The sequence below is a fragment of the Xyrauchen texanus genome, chromosome 13 (genome assembly GCF_025860055.1).
Source record: "Xyrauchen texanus isolate HMW12.3.18 chromosome 13, RBS_HiC_50CHRs, whole genome shotgun sequence".
Lineage (NCBI taxonomy): Eukaryota > Metazoa > Chordata > Actinopteri > Cypriniformes > Catostomidae > Xyrauchen > Xyrauchen texanus.
In genome coordinates this window covers 30,550,030-30,573,862 of record NC_068288.1, presented here as the reverse complement: position 1 = coordinate 30,573,862, position 23,833 = coordinate 30,550,030, and the positions used below count along the sequence as shown (strand labels likewise).

The 23,833-nt window shown below is 36.8% G+C and overlaps 1 protein-coding gene across 4 annotated transcripts in view; it reads left to right on the top strand.

The window, feature by feature from the left end:
• Positions 1 to 13,697, top strand: part of LOC127654239 (dynamin-like 120 kDa protein, mitochondrial) — a 49,993-nt gene extending 36,296 nt beyond the window's left edge. The window contains exons 30-31 of one of the 4 annotated variants that reach the window (XM_052141340.1): positions 11,320 to 11,388; positions 11,767 to 13,697. In XM_052141340.1, coding sequence (XP_051997300.1) covers positions 11,320 to 11,384 — 65 coding nt within the window. In that variant the 3' untranslated portion in view covers positions 11,385 to 11,388; positions 11,767 to 13,697. The remainder of the gene's footprint in view (positions 1 to 11,319; positions 11,389 to 11,766) is intronic. The other 3 variants (XM_052141341.1, XM_052141342.1, XM_052141343.1) reach the window with 3 other exon arrangements.
• Positions 13,698 to 23,833: the final 10,136 nt, after the last annotated feature.

Below are 23,833 nucleotides of genomic sequence, written 5' to 3'. Positions count from 1 at the left end.
GGTATTTTTGACAACACTAGTACATTCTATGCTCTGTAGGTTCTTACAAGATCTTGAATATGTGATTTTGTCAATTTAATAACTGTTAACTGTGACTCCTAACTGTAGGAGTTTTTTGATAGCTTATCCACAACAGTTTTGCATTACAGGGAGTATATAAGGAACTTAACCCATTGCCTTAATGTATGGTGGTATGATTCACTAGTTCAGTGTTGTGTAGGCCTTTCCGCAAGGAATGCTCTCATCCTCTGTCTCACACACTCCCCCTTATCATCATTCAGTTTCCCTCGTTAAAGGATGACGTGGGAACCTGTTTTAGTGTTAAATGCAAAGTGCTCCACCATTTCCTCTTTTTCCAGTGATGTATTGTTGCTGCTCCTGTGCTACGTATACACAGGGCTTAACTGTGTTTGCATGAGGCGTTAGGTCTCCACAGAAACTGGTGTATGCGTCCAACTTTTTATATTGTCTGTCTCTCTCTCCCTCTGTCTTTTTGTCTTCTATCTAATCGTTGGTTGCTATTTGACTTGACTGTATGTTCTTTCATTTATTGGTTTATCTAAAGCTGGGGGTATCAGAGTTATGTGTGTTGGGTAAGTCAGGCAAGAGCTGTTGATTCTGTGTCTTATCATCTGGTCGTGATGTTGTACTGGTTGCTGCACTACAGAGCTTTGCATCAAAGATCTTAAACTAAAAAAGTATTTGTGAATGTTGAGAAACTTTAAGAGCTCGATTCGTATGGTCCTCATGAGCCTGTCTAAATGAATCATTAAAAATGATACTCTTTCTTAGTTTAGCCTCTGGCATACATTATATAGTACAGTGGAGTTCAAAAGTATGAGTCCTCATTGAAAATCTGGGAATCAAAATCAATTTTAAGACTGGAAATAAACCGTTTCAGGATTAAAAATCAATACATTTAATTGAAATTGCAACAATGTACATGATATTTATGTTCACCTCTGATCTCCTCAGTGTGTCAGTTCAGCTTATAAAATAGCATCAAAGTGTGTTGTAAATGGAAATGAGAACTTTTATGTTTAAAGGACTTTTTAATTATTGAGATACAAATTAATCTGTTCAATTCAATCAAAACAAAGCTGTTCATCAGAACCTAATTCAGCCAATGTGTTCTCATTTACACAGACTTGGACATAAAATGCCACACTCTAGGATTTCACAAAATTGTTTATTAACAACTGCATGAAAGTGTATACTTGCCTTTAATCTTCTATGGCCAGCTTATGTTTTTCCTCCTCTCACTCTTGCCTTCTCTCACACACACGCCCTCTGAATTCAATGCACGCCATAGCGCTGATGGGAAAAGCATATTTCTGGCCTGTCTCTTCAGTGACAGAAAGACTATTATGCCTTTCTTTCGGGGTGAGAGGAAACCGCTCCCATCTCTTAAACAGCTGGAGCAAAGCCGCTGTCCCATAGTAGGCTGTAGCCCCAGTCTTCCCATGCAGGCCGATAATCAGCCGCCCACCAACACATCCCCGTTACCCCACCCAAGTGCTCTCAAAGGTCCTGCTCTCCACATAAATCTCTCAGCACTTGTCATTGCTGTGAAGAAAAGGTCCTCTGGAAGTATTTCCCCTCTTTTTACATTCACTCTGTGCCTCACTAGCTGCTGGAGAAAGAAACTGTGGTAGAGGAAATCAAATGAGTGGGAAATAAGGATGGGCCACTATGGGACCAATCTATTAGTGAGGTTGACTGGTTTTAGATTTATTCTTTATTTCTTTCTTTATTAGTTTAGATGTTCTTTGTGGTGCTTTAGTTTTACATTTTGTAAAACCCTCACAGAAAAGTTGTAATTTTAAATTCATCTTTGAAGCACCAATGCTACATAAATATAATGCAGACGACAGTTGGTTGTTGAGTCATGTTTCACACAATGAGCATTGCATATTTTAGATGTGCCAAGTTGTCAGTAGTTCCACTTTTAAAAGCTTCTCTCGAGACCCCTGTGTTCTGTTCAATTCCATTGCACTTTGTCTGGCTGTTTTTGAATGCAAGAATGTGTCTTGTGTATAACGCCTCCTAAGAACCGCATCTTATTGAGGTCATGTGATCCCAAAACCAGCCTAAATGCAAACTTAATGATCCTGTTTAGACCTATTAGTCTACTATTTGTTCAGGCAACCCCCTGATAAGTTGATTTTTAAAACATGTAGTTGTACACACCCTCTGTGGGAAATGGACCAGTAGTCTTATCTTTCCATTTCTCCGTTTGTCACCATCACAGTAGTTAATCTTGGGTCAGCAGGAGCAAAACCCATTGTCAGTCAGTCTCCTGCAAGGCTGTTCTCAAAAGCCTTTGCAGGCCATGCTATACATCTATCTGTAACATAGCCTGCTATGAGGTAATAGGAAAACCATACATTTCCTTCCTCAAGGGGTACAAATAGAGCTCTTGCTGCAATGCCTCACCTTCTGGCACAGTCGGGATGACACTGGACGACGTAGTGCTCCTACTTTATCATGTCTTTGCTCAGTTCATAGTTAAAAGAAGGGATTTACTGAAGCTATAATTTTTGGTCCCTGCATCACTTTAATGCAGTCTGTGAACTGCTTCAACAAAGCTTGCTTTTCTCTTCTAAATCCGGAGTCCCAAAGTTGACCCATTTTAACCAGTCCACAACCTCCATCAATAAATATATTGTCCCACCTAACGATCCATTAAATCAGAACTCGATGAAAGGTCTTGATAGATTTCGGCACACACGTTAGGCAGTCATTGAATCTGCAGAATATGCAGAGGGATCAGGTTCCCCGCATCAACACAGGTGGGGTGAAGATGACATCCTCTCTCTTATTGAGGCATTAAGGAATTTGGCGTGTTTACTGTTTCAGAACCACTGCGTGTGGACATGCCCATCGTTTCCTATTGCTGTCTCTCTGGCTGTGGGAGTTTAAGGGGGAGAGCAGAGAGGGTGAGATTAGCTGTGTTCTGATTAAAAGGGACCCTTCGATGTGTTCATGTCTCCTTGCACAGTGAGCGAGGGACATCTGTAAAAATTTGCTTGACTTTCACTTTTCAGTGTCCTGCAGAGTCATCAAACAAAGAACAACACTTGAGTCATGTAGAGTTGGAGTTTTGGGTATGATGACAATATTATTTTGTAAATAAATGTAAATAACCAAACTTTCTCATATGTAAATCTATATATAATGCATCCAAGTGTATTTATTAGGGCTATCAATCGCTATACATTTTTAATCGAATTAATTACATGGTGTCCCGATTAATTAATCGTGATTAATCGCATATACAAATATTTGCTGAGAAAGCCCCTCATATAACAATAATTCAATATATAAAGATTATACAGTACATATTTATATCAATATATAATTATACATAGTTATCTTTAAATATTTATAAATGATATATATATATATATATATATATATATATATATATATATATATATATATATATATATAATATATATAAAAATAAAAAATATTCAGATAATTAAAATGCATTACATTCTTGTGGCAGAAGAGTTAATCATTGATAAAACAATACAAAAAGCGGCTTTAGAATACAATGTATTGTTTACTACCATATTATTGATTATAAGTCAATCATTGGCATACAGTTCACAGCAATCCATTTCACAAGTGAATTTGTCAATCAGTTGGAGATTTATTATGAGGGCTTGTTTAAGAGCCTGTCAATCTACACCTACGTCAGACATCTCGGGTGTGTCGCATCATAAACATAAAATTTTTAGTTCACTGTTTCAAGTTAAATATAGTTTAATACTTAGAACATATCTTGAGATCCCTTAGTTCGCATTTGCGCTCCTTCAAGTGTTTTGAACGCAAGAATGTAACGCATGTCTGTGTTGTTCTGCCTACTGAAGTGTTTTCTTCACTGTATAAACTGTGCGTTGCTTATACAGCTGAAATTTCACTTACTGCCCTCTGGAGTAAACATGTGGTACTACAAGCTTGCATTTCTCTTTTTGTCAAATTAATCGCACTGAATTAACGCGTTAAATCGACAGCCCTAGTATTTATATAAAAATATATTACATATTTAAATCAATATCATTCATCATATTTGAGACCCCTCAAATAGTATAAATATAATACACACATATATATATATATATATATATATATATATATATATATATATATATATATATTAGTTTTTTTTAGAATTGATAGACTAAAAAAAATATACTAATCTTTCCTTTCTATGAAGCGCACATTAATTGAAGCTGCAAACTGTTAAACCAGTTTATTGTGCAACCAAAATCACAATAATAACCAGAGAAATTAAGATTTGGTGCATAACGTGGGATGATTTATTTTAAACGAAGCCATTATACACTGGAAGATGCTTTTTTTGAAATTACAGATATTTGCTCCATTACAATGATGTATATGTATGTATTTACCAAATTAAGCTTTTTATAGCCTAGATTCAGCAGATGAAGAGTTTTACTTGTAAATATTTCACCAGATGAGGTGTATTGATAAGGAATTAAAAAAATGAAAACAAAATATAGTTAACTATTGGCACATATATTTTTCCAATAACTGATAGTTCCAAAAAGCAACTATCGGTATAGATTAATTGGTAAAACTGATATATCTGTATTCCTCTAATAAATATATATATACACTGCCATTAAAAAGTTTTCGGTCACTTGACTTAAATTATTCTCATGATCTTAAACTTTTGATCTGAAGGCGTATGCTTAAATGTTTGAAATGAGTTTTGTAGACAAAAATATAATTGTGCCAACATATTGATTTATTTTATTACAGAACTAACATATATATATATATATATATATATATATATATATATATAAGGCTTTGAAATGGAACACTTAGACCGAATAATAAAGAAAAGGAGCCAAAAATCGTCCCAGGGTGATTCCTCAAGTAGTTAGTTGAGAAAATACCAAGAGTACATTTCTGCTAATTCTAGGCAAAGGATGACTACTTTGAAGATGCTAAAACATAAAGAAGATGCTAAAACAAGTTTTGATTAGATCATTTATTTTTGCCACAACATAATTCCCATAGTTCCAATTCTGTTATTCCATAGTTTTGATGACTACTATTATTCTAAAATGTGAAAAAAGGATAATAATAATAATAGAGTAAATGACCCTAAACATTTGACCAATTTTGTATATGTAATATATATATAAATTAACATAATTTCTGAATATTTGTACATGTTATTTATAATGTATATAAACTACTAAACTTTCATATAGCTAAATATATGAAAAACAGCTTAGAGTATTTATATAAAAGACAAATTAGTCATACTCAAAATTCCAAATTTAGTGATTAATGAATGTTGCCAATTTTTATGTGAAAACAACTGATTTGGTTGATTTATAATATGCATGTCTTAATTGTTATGTGACCCATAGTCATGATAATTACTTAAATGGTTGCTGCATCTTCGCTACACAACTTCTTTCAAGCCTCCCCTGAGATGAATAAAGATGAATAATCTTGATTCCCATGTTTATTTTAGCTCAAATTTGTGCTGCATGTGAAGTGAGGTATCAATTAAACTTTATTCCCGATATCGTTTATATTGGCATTTGAACTGAATATGCACTCCCTGCAATTTGGAATCTCAATTAAAGCTGGACAAATTCCTTATGAAGTCCACACCAATTGGAACGTACCTATTGAGACCCTGAAATTAGACTCCAGTTATTAGATGTCTCACCTGCTTTCGCCACATGCAATTTTGTGTGCATGGTTCAATTTGAGTCTTTACGCTGACTGACACACAGTAATGTGAATGCTCTCTCCAGTGTGGATAACCACACACTCTGTTTCATGGATGCATAAAGGGATTGCCGTCTATTGTCCGGTTGACTGTTTTCTGACTTCTTCTTGTCTTGACTTGCCCCTGTCTTACCTTTGCCAAAGCCTTGTAATTAAATGCTAATTTGGAGGCCAGGCTGGAGGGAGGCTGTGAAGGGGAGGTGAGGAGTTCAGTGTACACCTGGGTTTACACAAGACTGTTTGAACAGTCCTCATAAGCAAGGGTCTCTATCACACAGCCTAAGGGGCATGCAAAGTGAAAATTCCAATTAGATGCACCATCGGTTATTGTTGAAGGTTCTAGCTGTTGGAATAGTAGGAATGAACACTGAAAAAGCTATCCATATTGTGCAGTGGTCAATTTCCTTTGAAGACTACATGAAACGGCATTTTCAACCCATTTTACTTCTGTAATGTGTAATGTGCGTTAAGACAGTAAATAGTGTAAATTTGGAATTCACATTAACTAAATCAGATCCATATTCAACTGTAAGTGTTGGAATGAATGCTACAAGAGTAAAGACATTGGAGTCGTAGTATGAAATTATGTCTTTTAGTTAGCGTAAGTGGTTGTTCATAACAAACATTTTTGCATCCATCCGCACTGTTTTTCAGTTGTGTGTGAATATTAGCTAGACAGACGTCTTTGTTGTGCCACATCTCGGCTATTTTTTTCAGTGTCTCAAGCATGAGTATTTTAGTTTAAAAATAACTTGCAACACCTGCGTTTGTTGTGCTGCATCTAGCTTTTTTAATTTGTTTTTATTACACATTCTGTGTGAAGAGCACCTGATGATTCTACGGTATATCATTCAAATTATGCCTTCTTAACAAGTGGACCCTGAAGTGAAAAGACGAAGATTGTATTTGGACTGAAGGGATGTGTGAGGATGCTACAGGTACTGTATGTCCATCAAGTATATAGTTATAAAACTGAAAGTGATTTAGATTTATCTGGCAGCATGTAAGATTTTACAGACTGAAATAGGTCAAAATACCTGAGATAAGCTCAGAGTCAGAACTGCCCTTTTGTTGAACCCTGATGTTCTCCACAGCAGAGCTCAGTAGTTCCTCTTCTCCGTGTGGCCATATGTTTTACAGATAACTTGGATGGCTGATTTGTGGGACTGTGTTATGCTGCTAACATCCTATTTTATGAATCACATTTGAATTTTCAGACAAATAAAGTACCATCAAGAGCTTTCCTGGTTGTCTACTTGTTGCATTTCAAAGAGTTCTCTCTTAATACTGCAGGGGACAATTCAACACCCTACTAGTCAATTAGTGAAGTTGATTAGTTTTAGATTATTATTTAGATGGATCTTATTTCTTTATTAATTGCATTTTTTTTTTTTTAGCAGTGATGCCACGATGGGTCATGATGGTCAACTTGTTGTCCAACCACCACCTAATAAATTAGTGAGGTTGATGGTTTCAGATTATATTTTTATTTCTTTTTAAGTTTTAGATTTTTTTTTTTAATGGTGATGTTTTAGTTAGCATGCTTAGTGTTTTTTGCTTAAGCTGTTAGACAGTTTGCCCATTAAAACCCTATTGGAAAAGTTACATCTTTTAATTAATCCTCTTTAATGCACTTTCAGATTTGGATGGATGTTTTTGGCCATTGCATTGTGAATTGCCCAATTTTATAGTTCTGTTCAATGCCGTTGTGATCAGTCTAGCTATATAAATGCAAGAATGTGTTCTATGTGAATGCCCCCGAAGAAACACATCTGATCGGGGTCAGGTGAACACGAAACCGGCCTAATACTTCATGACATCCTTAATAGTGAATCCTAATTGGTCAAATGATCGATATGGAAAATATGTAGTTTTGCACATACTTATCACACAGGTGACTTATTTTAAGTTCACACCTGGGGCCGCTTGCATAAACATAGCCATTAACTTAAGACTGCATCTAACAATTAGTTTGACTAGCTAAAGACTCCATAGAAAGCCTGTTGCATAAAACAAGCTCATAGTTGTCTTTAGTAAGACAGTCTAATTTGCATTGCATTGTGGGAAAAATAAGACACTGAACAGCTTAAAAAAATGGCCGACAGTGGACGCTCAATAAATTTTTTATTCGCTGAGAATATTTGCTTATTAGAGGACTACAATGCATCAAAATGTATTTTAATGAACACATTTAGTGATTTAACCCAAATAATTAAAAACAACATTTTGTTACCATTTTTGAAGTCAAAGTCTTCAACCAAGTCTCAACTCAAGCCCCTTTCAGCCCCCACTGGCTCAGCTGACAGTTATTTTCAATGGCAAAATGGAATGTAAACAAAAGTTAGCCTGAAGTTTTTATGCATCTGACTGAAAAAATTAAGACCAACATTTTAGACAACTAACTAGTAAGACTAGTCTAAAACAGTTTTATGCAACCGGCCCCTGAAATGGCTATGCATTTCCAAGGACTCTTCTTGAGCAGTCTTGTTTCCTGAAAAGAATGGTGAGAAACGTGACCTGCTGAAAAAAGCCATATCCACTAATTCATCTTGATGGCAAATCCTGAAGACCACCATTTAATATCAAAATTGAGTTTCTCTTCAGGTCCTTGCAGCAACTTCGACCTCCATCTCCTTGGCGGTATCCTGTGCCCTTACTCTCTCTTTTTGCCTGGTCCTTCTTTTCTCTGTGGCCACACAGTTTCACAGTCTAATTACAGGTCAATTAAGGGCTTTCTCTTTCCTTCTGCCGCTTCGGCTCAGGAGGCTTAGAGGCCCGCAAGAGTTGGAGTGAAAGAGATATCATTTCATGTGGAGATCGGCCGAGAGCCCCTTTCAAAAAAGGGATTGAGGAGGAATCCTGAAAAAGAGAAAGCCACCCTAACCCCCCCCCCACCCCCCACAAAAGGAGTCTGCTGGGACAGGGGCCGACGGATTATGGGAATATTCATGACCAGATAAAGAGAGGAGACCTATGAATGGATGTGTCCAAAAGCTCATCTCTTAGGTAAACATGGATCTAAATGGAGTTTTGATCCTGTTCTCGGACTCACAGGAGCAGGGAAGGAGCAGTTCTCTCTCATACGTCACATTTCCGTGGGGCTAAAAAGAAAAGTCTTGTTTTGGCCTTTTCTAAGCCATGATTCTGCGTTGTTCCATGTAGAACAAACAGATGGTGAACAGAAATAATTATCTGTTTCTCACCATCTTTTCAGACACTTTAAGCCAATATGCACACAAGTTCACATCATCCCTAGCATTAGCTTTAAATGTGCACGTTGTAAGTTTGACAATTTCCATAGACTTCCAGTTGCCCTCTGCAGTGTAGTAGCTGGCATCACGTTTATACCAAAACCCAGTCTTAAGTTTTTCTCGTTTTATGCATTATCAATGCATTATTTTTGATGAATATAAATAGTATTTGGATTTCAACCAGTATATAAACAGTATTTAACCGTTTATTAGTGTGGATTCAAAACACACCGATAGTGGGAACTAATTTTGCCATTCATATTCTACCCATATTAAATTAAGCAATGTGTAAAATGTCATTGGTTTTAATGCAATATATATTTGGCCATTAAAAGTTAAAACAAGAGCATTTAGTGTTCTCTAGTAACTAAAATTACGTTAGCTGGTAAAAACTGTCCATTTGAGTGACTGTTCAGAACTCTCAAAAATGTTCATGAAACTCTCCATGTGGCAATTTGCATATACTAACATGTTTAGTCAAATAAAAATAAAGGGAAAATGTTGCTGGTTATAATTGTGTGTATAGTCATATTCTTGCAAATAAAGGAAATTTATTAAATATAATTCCTCCTTATATTCATGTAGTGCAATACTGTTTTAGAAAACATTCCTTGATTGGTTTGAACCTATTCTTACTGTTTTCATTCTTTAATGGTATTGGCTATAATTGGTTCTCTGATTGTAATACAATCAATTTTAAGACATTTCAGAGTAAAAACATTACTATTAAGATATATATCAAATATTTTCAAAAGGCTGAAAAATAGAGATTTTTTTCTCCCTTTATCACCTAACCCTGTAGTGGAAGTCAAAAGGAATTCAGTGGAATTGACATGGTAAGGTCAAAGAATCCTGCTTTCTGCAAACAGGAGACCACAGCCAGCTTGAATTTCATCTCCACACCTGTCGTGTCAGAGTGCACTCTCCCAAACTTAATGCCATATTCATATTCACCATCCTTCACATTTACTTGGTTTAATGTCCTTAGGCACACACAAAAAAAGATACTAAAAGACTGGGCCTTGAGTTATGTATGTATGTGTGTGTGTGTGTGTGTGGAGGAGCTGCTAAAGGGTCATGTTTCCAGGTTTCAGGATATTTGTGAAAGTTTGTGTGTTTGTATGCGTGCGCACGTGTGCATTTGTGTATGGGTCATAGGGTTGGATTTCAGACCTCAGCGATGTCCACAAAGGATGTCTTATGTCTTTCATCCCACACCTCTGTAGAGAAAGGGGAATTCCCATACCACAGGCACAGATACACCTAAAATGGCTGCACGAGCCTCAGATGACAGTATTTAGTTACAGCCACAAACTTGTAGCCCAGTGTCCACTTGAAAAGCCCTGTTAACCTGTTGTCACATGACAACTTAGAATGTTTATTCTCATTCTATTAGTGCACAAATGAACGTTCATGGGTAAATAACATACATTATGTGTCATAGTGAGTCTTCCTCCTCAACATGCTGCTTTTGTCACGTAGCCTCTCACTTTGTTTGGTTCTTGCAACACACAATTCCCATGTTGAAAATGTTGTGATCTGTAAATTGTGCATGGATCATTTGTGGGGGAAAAAATAAATGAATACAAAATTTTGTTTTTTTTCGAACAAGATTTAGTTGTTTAGTTTATGTTTTAAACAAGACTTTTTTAAAAAAAAAAGGCATATAAACGTATACAAGTATTTAAATGTATTTTCATCTTGTTTGAATGATGTTTTGATATTTTAACTGGAAAACAATAATTTATTTATTCCCAACTCCAGAAAATAATTTCTGTTTTCTAAAATGTTTCATAACCTTAGATCCCTCTGTGTCACACAATTTAAAGTAATCACCAATTCCCTTGGCACTCCATCACACCCTGAATGGGTCAGACTTTGAAGTAGCATGTGAAGGTGAGGAGGTGCAACAGAACACCACCTCTTCATCATCTACTCCTCAACCACACACACCTTTCTTTACTGAACTGTCAGTGGCCACCATCTGCTGTTTGCACCCACAGTGGCACTTGACATGACTGATACTTTATCCGCAAGAAAATGTAAAAAATATTTGTATGCATAAGGGTTCACTTGAAAGTGCTTCTTTACAGTGATGTGGCCAGGTTAGGGGATTTCCAACAAGAGGCGCTTGAACTTGAATACTTCTTAAGACTGCTTACAGCCGATGCCCTCCCAGCGCATGGGAGATTAAACTGTAATTTTGTGCCTAACTGAAACATCAGCATCAATGCTTATTTTGTACTCACAACTGCATTTTTATTTTATTTTTATTTTACAGAAAAAGTACGTGAAATTCAGGAGAAACTTGAAGCCTTCATAGAAGCTCTTCACAAAGAAAAATAGAACAGTAGGTGGTTATTTTTATACTGCATAGAAAGAAAAATAAAAAAAAACATATTAAGGAATTGTGATTTCCAGGCCTGTAAAAGTAATTAATAAATTAATGAATTATTACATTTTGAAATAATGAAGAAATTAAGAAAATCTAAAATGAAGAAAGTAATGGAAATGACATGTAATGAGTTATATTTTATGCATTTTATAGTTATGCTTAACTCTAAAATGTAAAGTACAATTTACTGTATATCACATGATTGTTAAAATCTTTATCCAGTAATACTGAACGACTGGAAACGCCATGGAAATTCATGTCAACAGGGGTGGGAACGTTTTGAAATGGTGCATGATATTAATTAAATACTTCTTAATTTTTGTCTTATTTCAGAATCATCTTCCTTTTGGAAACAGTCACACCCTTACAGAAGAAAATGCACTGATTTAAGACAACATCATCTTTGCCCTTTGAAAATGACTCCTCAGCTTCTGCTGTCCTCTGGTTTTAACGTCCTGATTCAGCTTTCAATCCTCTCTCACACACACACACACACACACACACACACACACACACACACACACATTCCCCCTCTAAAATCTGCCCCTGTGTAAGCAAGTGCAGTGAGCAGGAGTCCCTTTAACTTTGCAGCACATTTAATCACTGTTGGAGCGCAAGCACTTTCTCAAGTAGAGAATGGTACCCGTCAGAACACCATGCTTTATTCTTTCTTCCCCCAGCGCTTAAAAGCCGCCAATGTGTTCACCAGACATGTTCTGCAATCACAGGGATTCAGCAACAAGGGAAAATGAGGGAAACGACATGCACATACATCTTCTCTCATCCCTCGTTCCCAATAAATGAGAAGTGTGTCTGGGCCTCTCTTTCGCCTGACTGGCTTAATTAATTGAGGTTGTTTTTATTGAGAAGCCACATGGTTCAATGCATTTGATATTGATTTGCCTTGCTAAGAAAAGAGAGAATATTCCAAAATTGTCTTTAATCACCTATTGCTGTCTTTGTTCATCTTTTGGAGCTGTGATTTCTCATGGTCAATCTATTGATGTTTGTGACCAGTATGTCACAGGTGTTACAGTTAAAATTATATTCATCTCACCATCTTCTAATTTAACATTTAAATAGACCACTATGCTCTGTAATGAAGTGTTTACATCAATATATCCAATTATTTGTATTGTAGATCTCATCTGTACATCTGTCCTGTCCCCGTTTGCTTATAGTAACGATGAGCGTAGTTTAAAATATTCAAGAAAGTGTGACTGAAGCCTCAGTTTGAAGATGCAAAACACAGCTTTTATAAATTAAGGAAGTCACCGCCCCAGATTATATCATCATCTCCTCCTCAAACAATTGGATGAAAAGGCAATGTCATATTATGTTTGTTACTTTGGCTTTCACTGAATTTCCCTCTCACTTTGTTTTGCTTGCTTTCTTTTACCAGAATTATACTTTCAAAATGTAAGGGATTCAAAAGCACTTGATTTACCCCCATTCATCTTCAGCTTTAGTGCACTTTTCTTTGTTGCTTGCACATTTTATATCTTGCTTCCTGGAATTTTTTGAGGTTTGCTTTGGTTTTATACAAATATAAAATCCACATCAATGTCCAATAAGTTTGAGTGACGGGGCAACAAACCTTTTATTCCTGGTAGCTCATAAATGTAAATGGGTAAATGTACACATACTTGTAAAGGAAGTTCATTGAAATCATGGTTCTGTTATCACAACGTGAACATATAAAAGTGTGATGCTTGTAACAAAATTATCTTTAGGTTGGTTTAAGAATGCCCCCTCCCCTTTTTTTTTTGTAGATTGTACTGTTTGCATGTTGTACCCCATCAGATGTGGTTTATTTATTAAATTGGTGTTAAATAAGAAGTAATAAAAGTGACTTTAAAAGTACTTTAACAAGATCTCATTTTAAGATGACATGAATGTTTCCATCATGAGTGCATATTTAGCAATTTGTTATTTTGGCAACTACATTTAAACATTTTTTCCAGGTGTCACAGTGCATGTTTTATGCCTTAAGTTATTTTGAAAAGTAAAATGAGATGATGTGTTACATTGCAACAATAGACATTTAAAAAAAATTTTTTATTGGTAAATACATCCAATGTTGAAAGATCTACAGTTTGACCGTGTTTTGACCTCATCCATGACATTCTCCTCGTTCAGCGTTCCAGGGCTTAAACAAGCAGCATAAACAGAACGAATGCCAAATTTCTCACTCATCCCATAAAAGCTTTTGTAAAGCCCCAAATCGGCCTTACGCCAAGTTATTACGTTTTAGTCAAATAACTCCTGGAAATGATTGGTAAGAATTGGAAAAAATAATATAAACAATGCAAATGCTATCTTTAGTAATTGTCGTTATACTTAAATATCTTTGATATCTGACCGATTATTCTGAATGTGTGTACTTGAACAAGACTGTTTCTATGTTCTATTTCTGTTATTTAACTGCGTTTCCATATGAATTCATTCTCCAGGCACAATTCCCTACAGTTTCCAGGTGAAATGAACACTAGAGGTGCTACAGCAACTGTGTGTTTCATTCACTTTCACTCAAATCATGACTTTAATGGCTGATTATGACTATAAATACTTATTTTTCTCTCTATTACTACTGCTATTTTATGATATCAATACACTTTAACTACAACACATCTTTTGAAAAACAATACGCTTTGATGCTTGTATTACAGACCCACCTACATATATACACTTCCAACATGAATAACTTGCATGGTAGCTCACCTGATGTTTACGCAATACAAATGACTGAATGATGTCAATCACCTCTAATATGTTTCCCTCATCTCATTCCAAACTACTATGATTTTCTTTTATCTGTCATTCATAAAAGTCATTTTCCTATTAAAATCATGGTTAGGTTTAGGGTTTGGGTAAGGGGTTAGACTTTGCGTTTAGGTTTACAATAGTGTTAGTGGGTAAACATCTAAATTAAAAAAAATTATATCCTTAATTGGTTTGTTTATTTTTGTCTATGGCAGAAAAAGTTGTATTTGCTTATACAAGCCAACTCAAATATTTTTTTAAGAATTTGACATCTACTATTATTACAACTTGTTGTGAGACTGGGTTTGGAACATACCTGTGTCTAATGGGGGCTTGGGGGGCACTGACCCTCTACATTTTCCTTCTGCCCCCTGCAGAAGCTTTTGACGGCCCACCTGGTCCGATGACAATACAAGTATAAGGTGACCAGAACCAATAACTGTTTGTCCGGGAAGATGCTAGTAAGGCATGCCATATCAAGGTAGTCTGCTGCATCCTCCAAAACATTTAGATTCACTTAGAACTTACCCCGCAAGATCAGTATTTGCATTGTGCAAATTGTGATCCACCCTACATTTTAGTTAATATTTGTGTTAATATTATTTTAGTGAATCAGGTGATAAAACAATGACTGCATGTGTAAATAAGTTGTATCAGCAGGCACAATTCTTTCTTAGTGAATTTCAGTGTTAAACTATTGAAATCTTCATATTAAAGTGCTTCAGACAACATAGATCAGTTAGAATAATGGTATATCTAATATTTTATTTTTAATAGCCATGATATTTTGAAATTGTGTTATGCTTACTGTGAACTACTGTGTAGTAAAGACCATTCTTAAACACTATGCAAGTGAGTGTATGCATGTCAATATGCATTTCCTGCAACTAATAAAGCTGGAAGATGATCTGTGTTAGGTGTGAGTGGCCCTTGCTCTTTTATGCTCTCAGCTCTGTGGCCTCTGTGTGCTCATCAGTGCAGGGTTGCAGAGCTGGACCTCTGGGCTATGTGTGGAAGTGTGGGACCCTTGAGCTCTCGGCTCCATCCTGCACTGATGAATAACACAATGGGCAAGAGGTCTTTAACTCCTGGGCATCCTCTCCCATTTCACAAGGCCTTGATTGTTACTGGCATCGTTACCTCGCCGGAGGGGTGTGGAGGGAATTGCGGGGTGTCTTGTTTTTTTAGAGAGCGGTCTATTTCTTTTCCAGCACCTGTGGTCCGCATGCATACATATGGCCTCTCTCACGTCTTGGAGAATGATTACATTCCCCATTTGTTAAAAAGAAGAGACGAAGAAGGGTTGGTAGGAGTGTTCGGAGGGGAAAAAAAGAGAAAAACTTTAACCTAATGACTCTGTAGCATTTCAATAGGGGCAAAGACGAAGTCAACCTCCAGCAGAATGCCTTTGTGCTATCAGATAACTGACTTCTGAGGACGGGGGAGGACACACTATATGGCCATTAGCATCTCCAAAGGTCGTCACGTTGACTAATAGCCAGGGCCACAACGCCACAGTGGTTCAGTTTGTGTTTTTCTCCATTATGTGAGTGACACAAAGGGGCTGAAGACTGGTAAAGACCTGTCAAATGTGCCACCACTGCCAATGCTCACAATGCTTTACTTTGCCTCAAAAGACACTGGCTTGTTCTGTCTGTGCCCCTTCTGTTATCGGTCCCCAATCTACCTCGACGCCGCCTTTTTTTGGGTGGCGGGGCACAAAGAGGGTGGGCACGCTGAGTCACTTTGTGAATAGATCTTGGGAAAAGGAAATAAATTCAGTTATTCAGCTCTTGGGCTGTTTTGGCCATGTAACCATTTGTTCACAGGCTTGTCTTCAGGGATGGGCCAACCCCTCTGGGCTTTGTGCTGTCGCCGTCCTATACAGATCGCAGTTGATAAAGGGCTGTAAGACGTGGTTGGGTTTTCATTTTTAACCGCACAGATATGGCCAAAAGCAAATGACAATAGGACTGTAGTGGGTTGTGTTTGTAACATATTGTAGTTTCCTTGATGCTTTGTCTTTTTTGTATGCATGAAGATAATTTTTTCTAAAACAAGTTGATATTTTGAGAACAGTTGTTACATGTTTTATCATTTTGGGCGAAAGTGGCAATGGGCAATTTATGTAGAAATGTGATATCAGGCCAAAAAAGTCAATAAATAACATTGTGGTTTGGAACGAGATGAGGGAAGCATATTACAAGTTATTGACTTTATGGACATTACATTTGTATTTCAGAGTGGAAATAAAAATGGATGAGTAACCAAATATGTTGACAGACATGTCCTGTTTTAAAATAAAAATTTGGATTTGAGGCAAGGTAGAATTGGATGCCTGTATTGTATCGACTTGACATTCTGTATGTTGATCGGATGCTAGAAGTCGTACTAGCGAAGTTGTAGTTAATTATTACCAGTTCTCATGAAAATATGTTATAAGGTGTATGACTGACAGCCAACATTTCAATTATTGCAATCTAGTCTCACAGAAGGAACATTACTATAACATAGTATATACATTTTTGCCAACTGAAATTAACATGCTGTGTTCTATGTTTTATTGCAGTTTCCTGATTAAATTCTCACTAGAGGCGCTACATCAACTGTGCGTTTATATACTTTCACATAAATTAGTAGTACAACAGCTGATTATGACTTTATAAAAATGTATTTTTCACACTGTTAGTCACACACCGCTATGTTATGATATCAAAACACTTTTACTATATCACATTTAAAAAACTATACATCTTTATCCGACCTACATTCAAACATTTATTCCAACATGATAGCTCACAGTAGCTCATCTGATAGAGTTTTGGAGTTTGAACTCGGAAGTCTGTAATTCGAGCTTAGCCAAACACAAACTGACACGTGTATGACAAGCATCATAGAAACTACACAAAATGATATGGATGCTATAAAAAATGAGCTTTATATTTCACATTATGTTTTTTTGGACACTATCAGTTAGGTTTAGGTGTTAGTTTAGGGTAATTATGTATTTTGTTTAGCTCTCATATTGGTTAGCTTGAGGTAAAAGTTTTAGGTTAGAGAGGAACGTTTTACTCTAAACAAATATTCACTTTTAAAAACCTAGTCTGATTAGGATACCATTTCACTTGCTTTTGGCGCCCCTGCTGGACAATTCATTTGGAAACTGCAGCGAAACGTGTAATAAGTCACATTTCGTTGCCACGGACAATTAATGTTTATGAGATCAAGCTGAATTATTATATATTGGCATAGGTTTGGAGTAGAAACTAAATATTTAATATTAGTGCATTAAACTCTAAATGTATTTCTGGGTCAAAGTGACTCAAAATGATTGAGCTGGTCATATAGTTTCTCAAATGTGAAACATTTCAAAAACATGTCAATATATTTAAAATGAGCTTTTATAGTTTCTCTTGTGTAGGTATTAACCATTATTCCCAAATGTTCTGTAAAAATTGAACAGCAGCTTTTCTTAGCAAAGTAAACCCCTTTTTGATGTTTGACAGGATACAATAACAAGATGTAGTCTTGGCTTCTACTGCAATGACAAAAAATTATTCTTGTCTCCTCACCTGTTTGATAGCACCATTTTTACGACAGTAAACATGTTAAAAGTATTTTTCTCTCTTACATTCATAGGTTTGTATCTGATTGAAATCTTATTACCCCTCTTGATTGCTGAGTCGACACCCATTCATCTCCGAGTGTCATCATGCCTGAGAAAGCAACAGGCTTCATTCACCCTTTACTGTCCCCTGGGCTCTTTGCTTTATGTCGAGGAGAGGAATCACGGCACAATTGGCCATTGTGTGCATTATGTTGGAGGCATCTTCCCATTGCTGCTGTGGGGTCCATTCCCCAGCTGAATTAGGCCCATGGGGATTTTGGCCAAGGCACAAAGGTCACTTATTTTCTTCCCCTTCCCCCTCAACTACAACTCTTAACAAACCATAAATTACTATAACTACATAGCATGGATATTAGGCACTGGTTGTGAAGCACTTATCCCTAATGCATATGGGAAAAGTTGAATAGATGCATGACTCATTAAATGTCGTTTGTTGGTCGGTAGTTTTTTTCTTCACCATTCATATGAATAGGAAAAGTGGGAAAAATCAATAAGATGACCTCACTGTCTCATGGCATGGAATGTCATAAATGAATTAGCCTCTTTGTTGGGGGAAGGAGGATGTTTAATGGATTCCCGATGGTAAATCTATATTTCGGCTCCCTAATCCCCTTTCTGACGATTTTCCCTGCACAAGACAAAACAAGCCAGTCTTTTTCTCCTACTCATAAAGGGACACGATTGCTTACTGTTAGAGGTTTAATTTAACACGCCAACCATTTTTGAGGGCTGGAAGCAAACACACAGCATCCCGTGAAAGGCTCAGAGACAGCTGGAGGCAGCAAAGGCAACGAATGAGGTCTGCATCATGACAGGCTCCCACTTTCATGTGGAGATGGGGCTACTGCCATGGCAAACTGATCCACAACAGAGTGTCTTCTCTACTGCGCCAAGCAACTCAGCGTGGGTGAATTTGCATGGACTTAGAGGGATTATTGGGGTATTCATGGCAACCTCAGGGCCAGCATGTGAGGTTCTATCTCAGCTCCTTCATCCTTTAGGTAAACATGGCCTGGATTGCCAGGATGAAAGTGTATCCACAGGCAGGCTGATCCCTCCTTGCGGAGTGGCTCTTGTAGGGGCTTGCCACTACAGCGTAGGGGTCTCTATGGGCCACATTCATAGTGTAAGTGGTATAGTGTGTCAGAACCAAATGCAGTCTGGTGACAATACCTCATTGGCAAGAATGGTATTTTAGCAGATGCTAAAGCCCTTCGCGAACAAGTGTAGAGCCTTTGCATTGAAGCAGAGATTCTTTACCAGACTGGATGCTGGTTACATTCCCTCTGTAGCTTAGCAGCATGAACAACAGATCAAATGTGACCAGATTTAATCTAGCAGTACATTAGACATTTATACACCATTACATAAAGTAACAGATGTAACATAGCCTATAATTAAATAACGCATGTAACAGAATAATGTAAATTACATAAAATGTACTACTAATGGTACTTATATAAGTATATATAAGTATATATATATATATATGTATATATATATATATATATATATATATATATATATATATATATATATATACTTATATAAGTATATATATATATATATATATATATATATATATATATATATATATATACTTATATAAGTACCATTAGTAGTGGTACTTATATAATATACTTATATACCACCCTATATATATATAAGAATGATATATATATATATATATATATATATATATATATATATATATATATATATATACATATATATATATATATATATATATAACTAATCTCCTTCATGTTCATTTATCACCACATATATTTCTTACACATTTAGTGTAGAACAATTGAAATTGAAATATATCTGTAATGGGTGTAAAAGAGATCATTTGCCTAAATATTCTCTCATGACAATTTCTTTCAAGTCCTAGCCCCAGGCACGTGTGACAGATGAGACTACATGAGATTACATGAGATTGATTTTGACCTCACGAGACACAGAACATCTCTTAAACATTCACGCACAGAGCAGAATACCTGGTACGGGCCTCAGATTCCCCAGAGTATGAAGTGGATGAGCACCACTGATGTTACTATGGTACTGTGGACACCATGTTTATTCACCTGCTCATTAAGGTGGGAACATCCCCCCCAATTTGGTCTGAAAGTATACTTTGTGGGTGCCCCTGCCATGAAGCTGATCATCCTGAGGTCAGCACACCCACAAGGCCTGCTCAAATATAGGGCTAAGACCTTGGGGACGGCTGATACACACCCTACAGCCTTTGACAGTTGCTGCCTAATGGCCATTGTGTTCATTGTCCAGGATGACTGCTGTGCTCCGACCAGTCCAGGACCTACCATTTGCAGCCAGGGAACAGGAATGCCTGTGTGTAAATATGTGGATGGGTGGGTGTGTGCCCAGACTGTTCGTGTGTATGGGGGTGGTGATTACGAGTTTGTGTACTCATCGCTATGATCCTGTGCACAGGAATGTTTGCTCTGACAATAAAGAGCAACTGTAGTCTGTCCATTCCAGACCCTCTCCAGCCTCAACTCAAACAGCACTCGCTAAGCAAGAGGCTCTTCTTTATCTGAGAGACATTGCCCTTCTGTAGGATGGGGAAGGTAAATAATTACAAGGCTTTAATAGGTGGATAATGTGCTCCCAGGGTGCCTGGACTCACCCTGAGCAAACAGGACGATTCACCGGCTCTCTTACACAGCTCGTCCAGTACATGCCATGACACTTTTATAGGCATTAGTAGGAAGTGCTATCTGTAAGCTTTCAGAGGCAAATCCTATTCATCCTTTATAGTGACTATGTTCAGAATGGAGTACTAGCTTACTACTTAGTAGGATACTACTACTCATTACTGAATGCTGTGCTTTAAAAAAAATTAAATAAAATAAAATTAACTTCTAGGCATTATAGAGTGCAACATTGCCAGCCAACTTTTTCTGCAAACTAGATTCTAGAAGTTTTTCCCATGTTATAGTTATAAACCATGAACCAATACAACCAGCACCAAGTTGAATCACAAATTTGATATGTAGCAAAAAAGTACATAAAAATCAGATAAAAATACAAAAATGTGTATCTTATCCCTTTTTTTTATGAGGAATGAACCACGATCCCATTAGCACTGTGAATGACGTAATCAAATTTAAAATGATGGAAAAAAATACAAAAACATTTAACTTAGCTTATTATAAGTACATAAACAATATATATATATATATATATATATATATATATATATATATATATATATATATACAGTGCATCCGGAAAGTATTCACAGTGCTTACATTTTTCCACATTTTGTTATGTTACAGCCTTATTCCAAAATGGATTAAATTGATTATTTTCCTCAAAAATCTACAAACAATACCCCATAATGACAACTTGAAAGAAGTTTGTTTGAAATCTTTTCAAACGTATTAAAAATAAAAAAATAAAAAATCACATGTGCGTAAGTATTCACAGCCTTTGCATGACACTCAAAATTGAGCTCAGGTGGATCCTGTTTCCACTGATCATCCTTTAAATGTTTCTACAACTTGATTGGAGTCCACTTGTGGTAAATTCAGTTGATTGGACATGATTTGGAAAGGCACACACCTGTCTATATAAGGTCCCACAGTTAACAGTGCATGTCAGAGCCCAGACTTGAACAGACTGAACGTCTCTGGAGAGATCTGAAAATGCGCCGACACTCCCCATCCAACCTGATGGCGCTTGAGAGGTCCTGCAAATAAGAATGGGAGAAACAAAGGTGCTTCAACAAAGTATTGAGCAAAGGCTGTGAATACTTATGTACATGTGATTGTTTTCGTTTTTTATTTTTAATACATTTGCAAAGATTTCAAACTAACTTCTTTCACATTGTCATTATTGGGTATTGTTTGTAGAATTGAGGAAAATAATTTAATCAATTTTGGAATAAGGCTGTAACATAACAAAATATGGAAAAAGTGAAGCGCTGTGAATACTTTCCGGCTGCACTGTATGTATGTATGTATGGAATCAATTATATACATTAAACCCCTCCCCCCGAACATTGATACCCACCGACACCAGACACAAACATGCACTAAAGTGGTCACTAACAATTTGAATATCATTTTTTTTTTTTTTATGAAATATTTATACTTTCAAAAAACAAGAATGCACATAAACATCTAAACTAGAAATCCCTCTCCACTGCCCCTCCAAAAAAACAAATATTCTCCCCACTTCCTATCAAACAAATTTTCCCAGCATTCTAAAAATCACCTCCTTGAATGCTGCCACCCCGCCCATCTTCCCGCACCACTCCCGAAACGAGGGTGCCCCAGCTGACTTCCACCCCTAAGGATGATTTGTCTGCTGATCATAAATCAGGCTAGACCCAACTTTTAAATGACTATCCCCAATATTAATGACTGCCCCATTGCCTAAGATACATAGTCTGGGGCAAAATTTTTATTTAGTGTCTAATACATCACACATAAAGCTCTGAACTCTCAACCAAAATTCTTGGATCTTAACACATCCCCAAAAAACATGGGTTGTGTCCCCGTCTTCTGATTGGCATTGCCAGCAGTGGGTGTGTCTTTAAGACAAAGCATATACAATCTAGAGGGAGTCCAATAGACTCGCTGACTTGATGTAAAATCTTAAATTGCATCAGATGCACCCTTTTATCTCTAGATTTAGACATGACAGTTTTTAGAATCCTAGCCCACACTCCCTTCTCCGGTTAGTTTAAATGGCAAAATAGGGGCAAGAACTTCCTGTTCAATACAAAACCAGGGAGGGGCTCTCTCAGGTAGAAGCGACCAATGAGCCAAATGTCTGAGACCGAACGCATAATAATAAAACTAAATCTTGTGTAGGCCTAGCCCACCTTTGTCAGTCGGCCTATGTAACTAATTGAAAAGCAATCTGGGATGCTTACAATTCCAAATGAAGGAATTTGCTATGCTATCAAATTGCTTGAAATAAGAGAGGGGAACATCTGCAGGGAGACATTATAGCAGGTTGTTGAATTTTGGAATACAATTCATTTTAATAACATTAACCTTCCCAATCATAGATAAATGTAATGAAGCTTACCTGCCCACATCGCCTGAAAACCTTTTTATGAAGGGGTCAAAATTAACTGTAAATCACACAGATTTGCTGGTAAGAAAATGCCCAAATATTTAATGCCCTGTTTGGGCCACTGGAAGGCACCCGGCTGAAAAGCCATTACTAGGCAGTATGCTGTCAGAGCCAAAGCCTCGGATTTTGACCAATTGACTCTGTATCCTGAGAACTTAGAAAAGGAAATAATTCTGTGGAGGGAAGGCATAGATCTAGTGGGGTTGGAGACAAATAATCAAATATCATCTGAGTAAAGCAAAAGCTTATGCATCATACCTCCTGCCACCACCCCTGGAAAATCATCTTTCTTTCTTATCACAACTGCTAATGGTTCCAATGCAAGACAAAACAATAATGGGGAAAGAGGGCAACCCTGCCAGGTGCCCCTATCCAGAGTAAAATAATCTAATATTAATCAATTTGTTTGTACCACTGCTACCGGGTGTCTATAACTTAATCCATCCAATAAAAGTATTTCCGAACATGTATATTTCCAAAATCTTAAAAAGATAATCCCATCCTACCATATCAAACGCCCTTTTGGCGTCAAGTGAGATGGCAGCAACCGGAGTCTGATCATTCGCCACTGACTGATTATATTGATATATATTGATGAAACTCTTAATGTTATCAGAAGTGCTATGGCCCCTAATAAACCCCAACTGATCTGTATGTATAAAAGATGCCTGTAGAGTGGAGGAAGTTGTGGCCAGGCTGGAAAAACACTCACCCGGTCCCCAATTAGCCTGATGGGGGAATGCGAGGGATAACCGGTGACGAAGGTTAGAGAGAGAGAATTACAGGTAGCTGCTCTGTGTGTTTATGTTTGTGTGTTTTTCGTTCAGTTTGTTATTAAACTATTATTTATATTGTCTAGCTGGTTCTCGCCTCCTCCTTTCCATTGAATTGCTT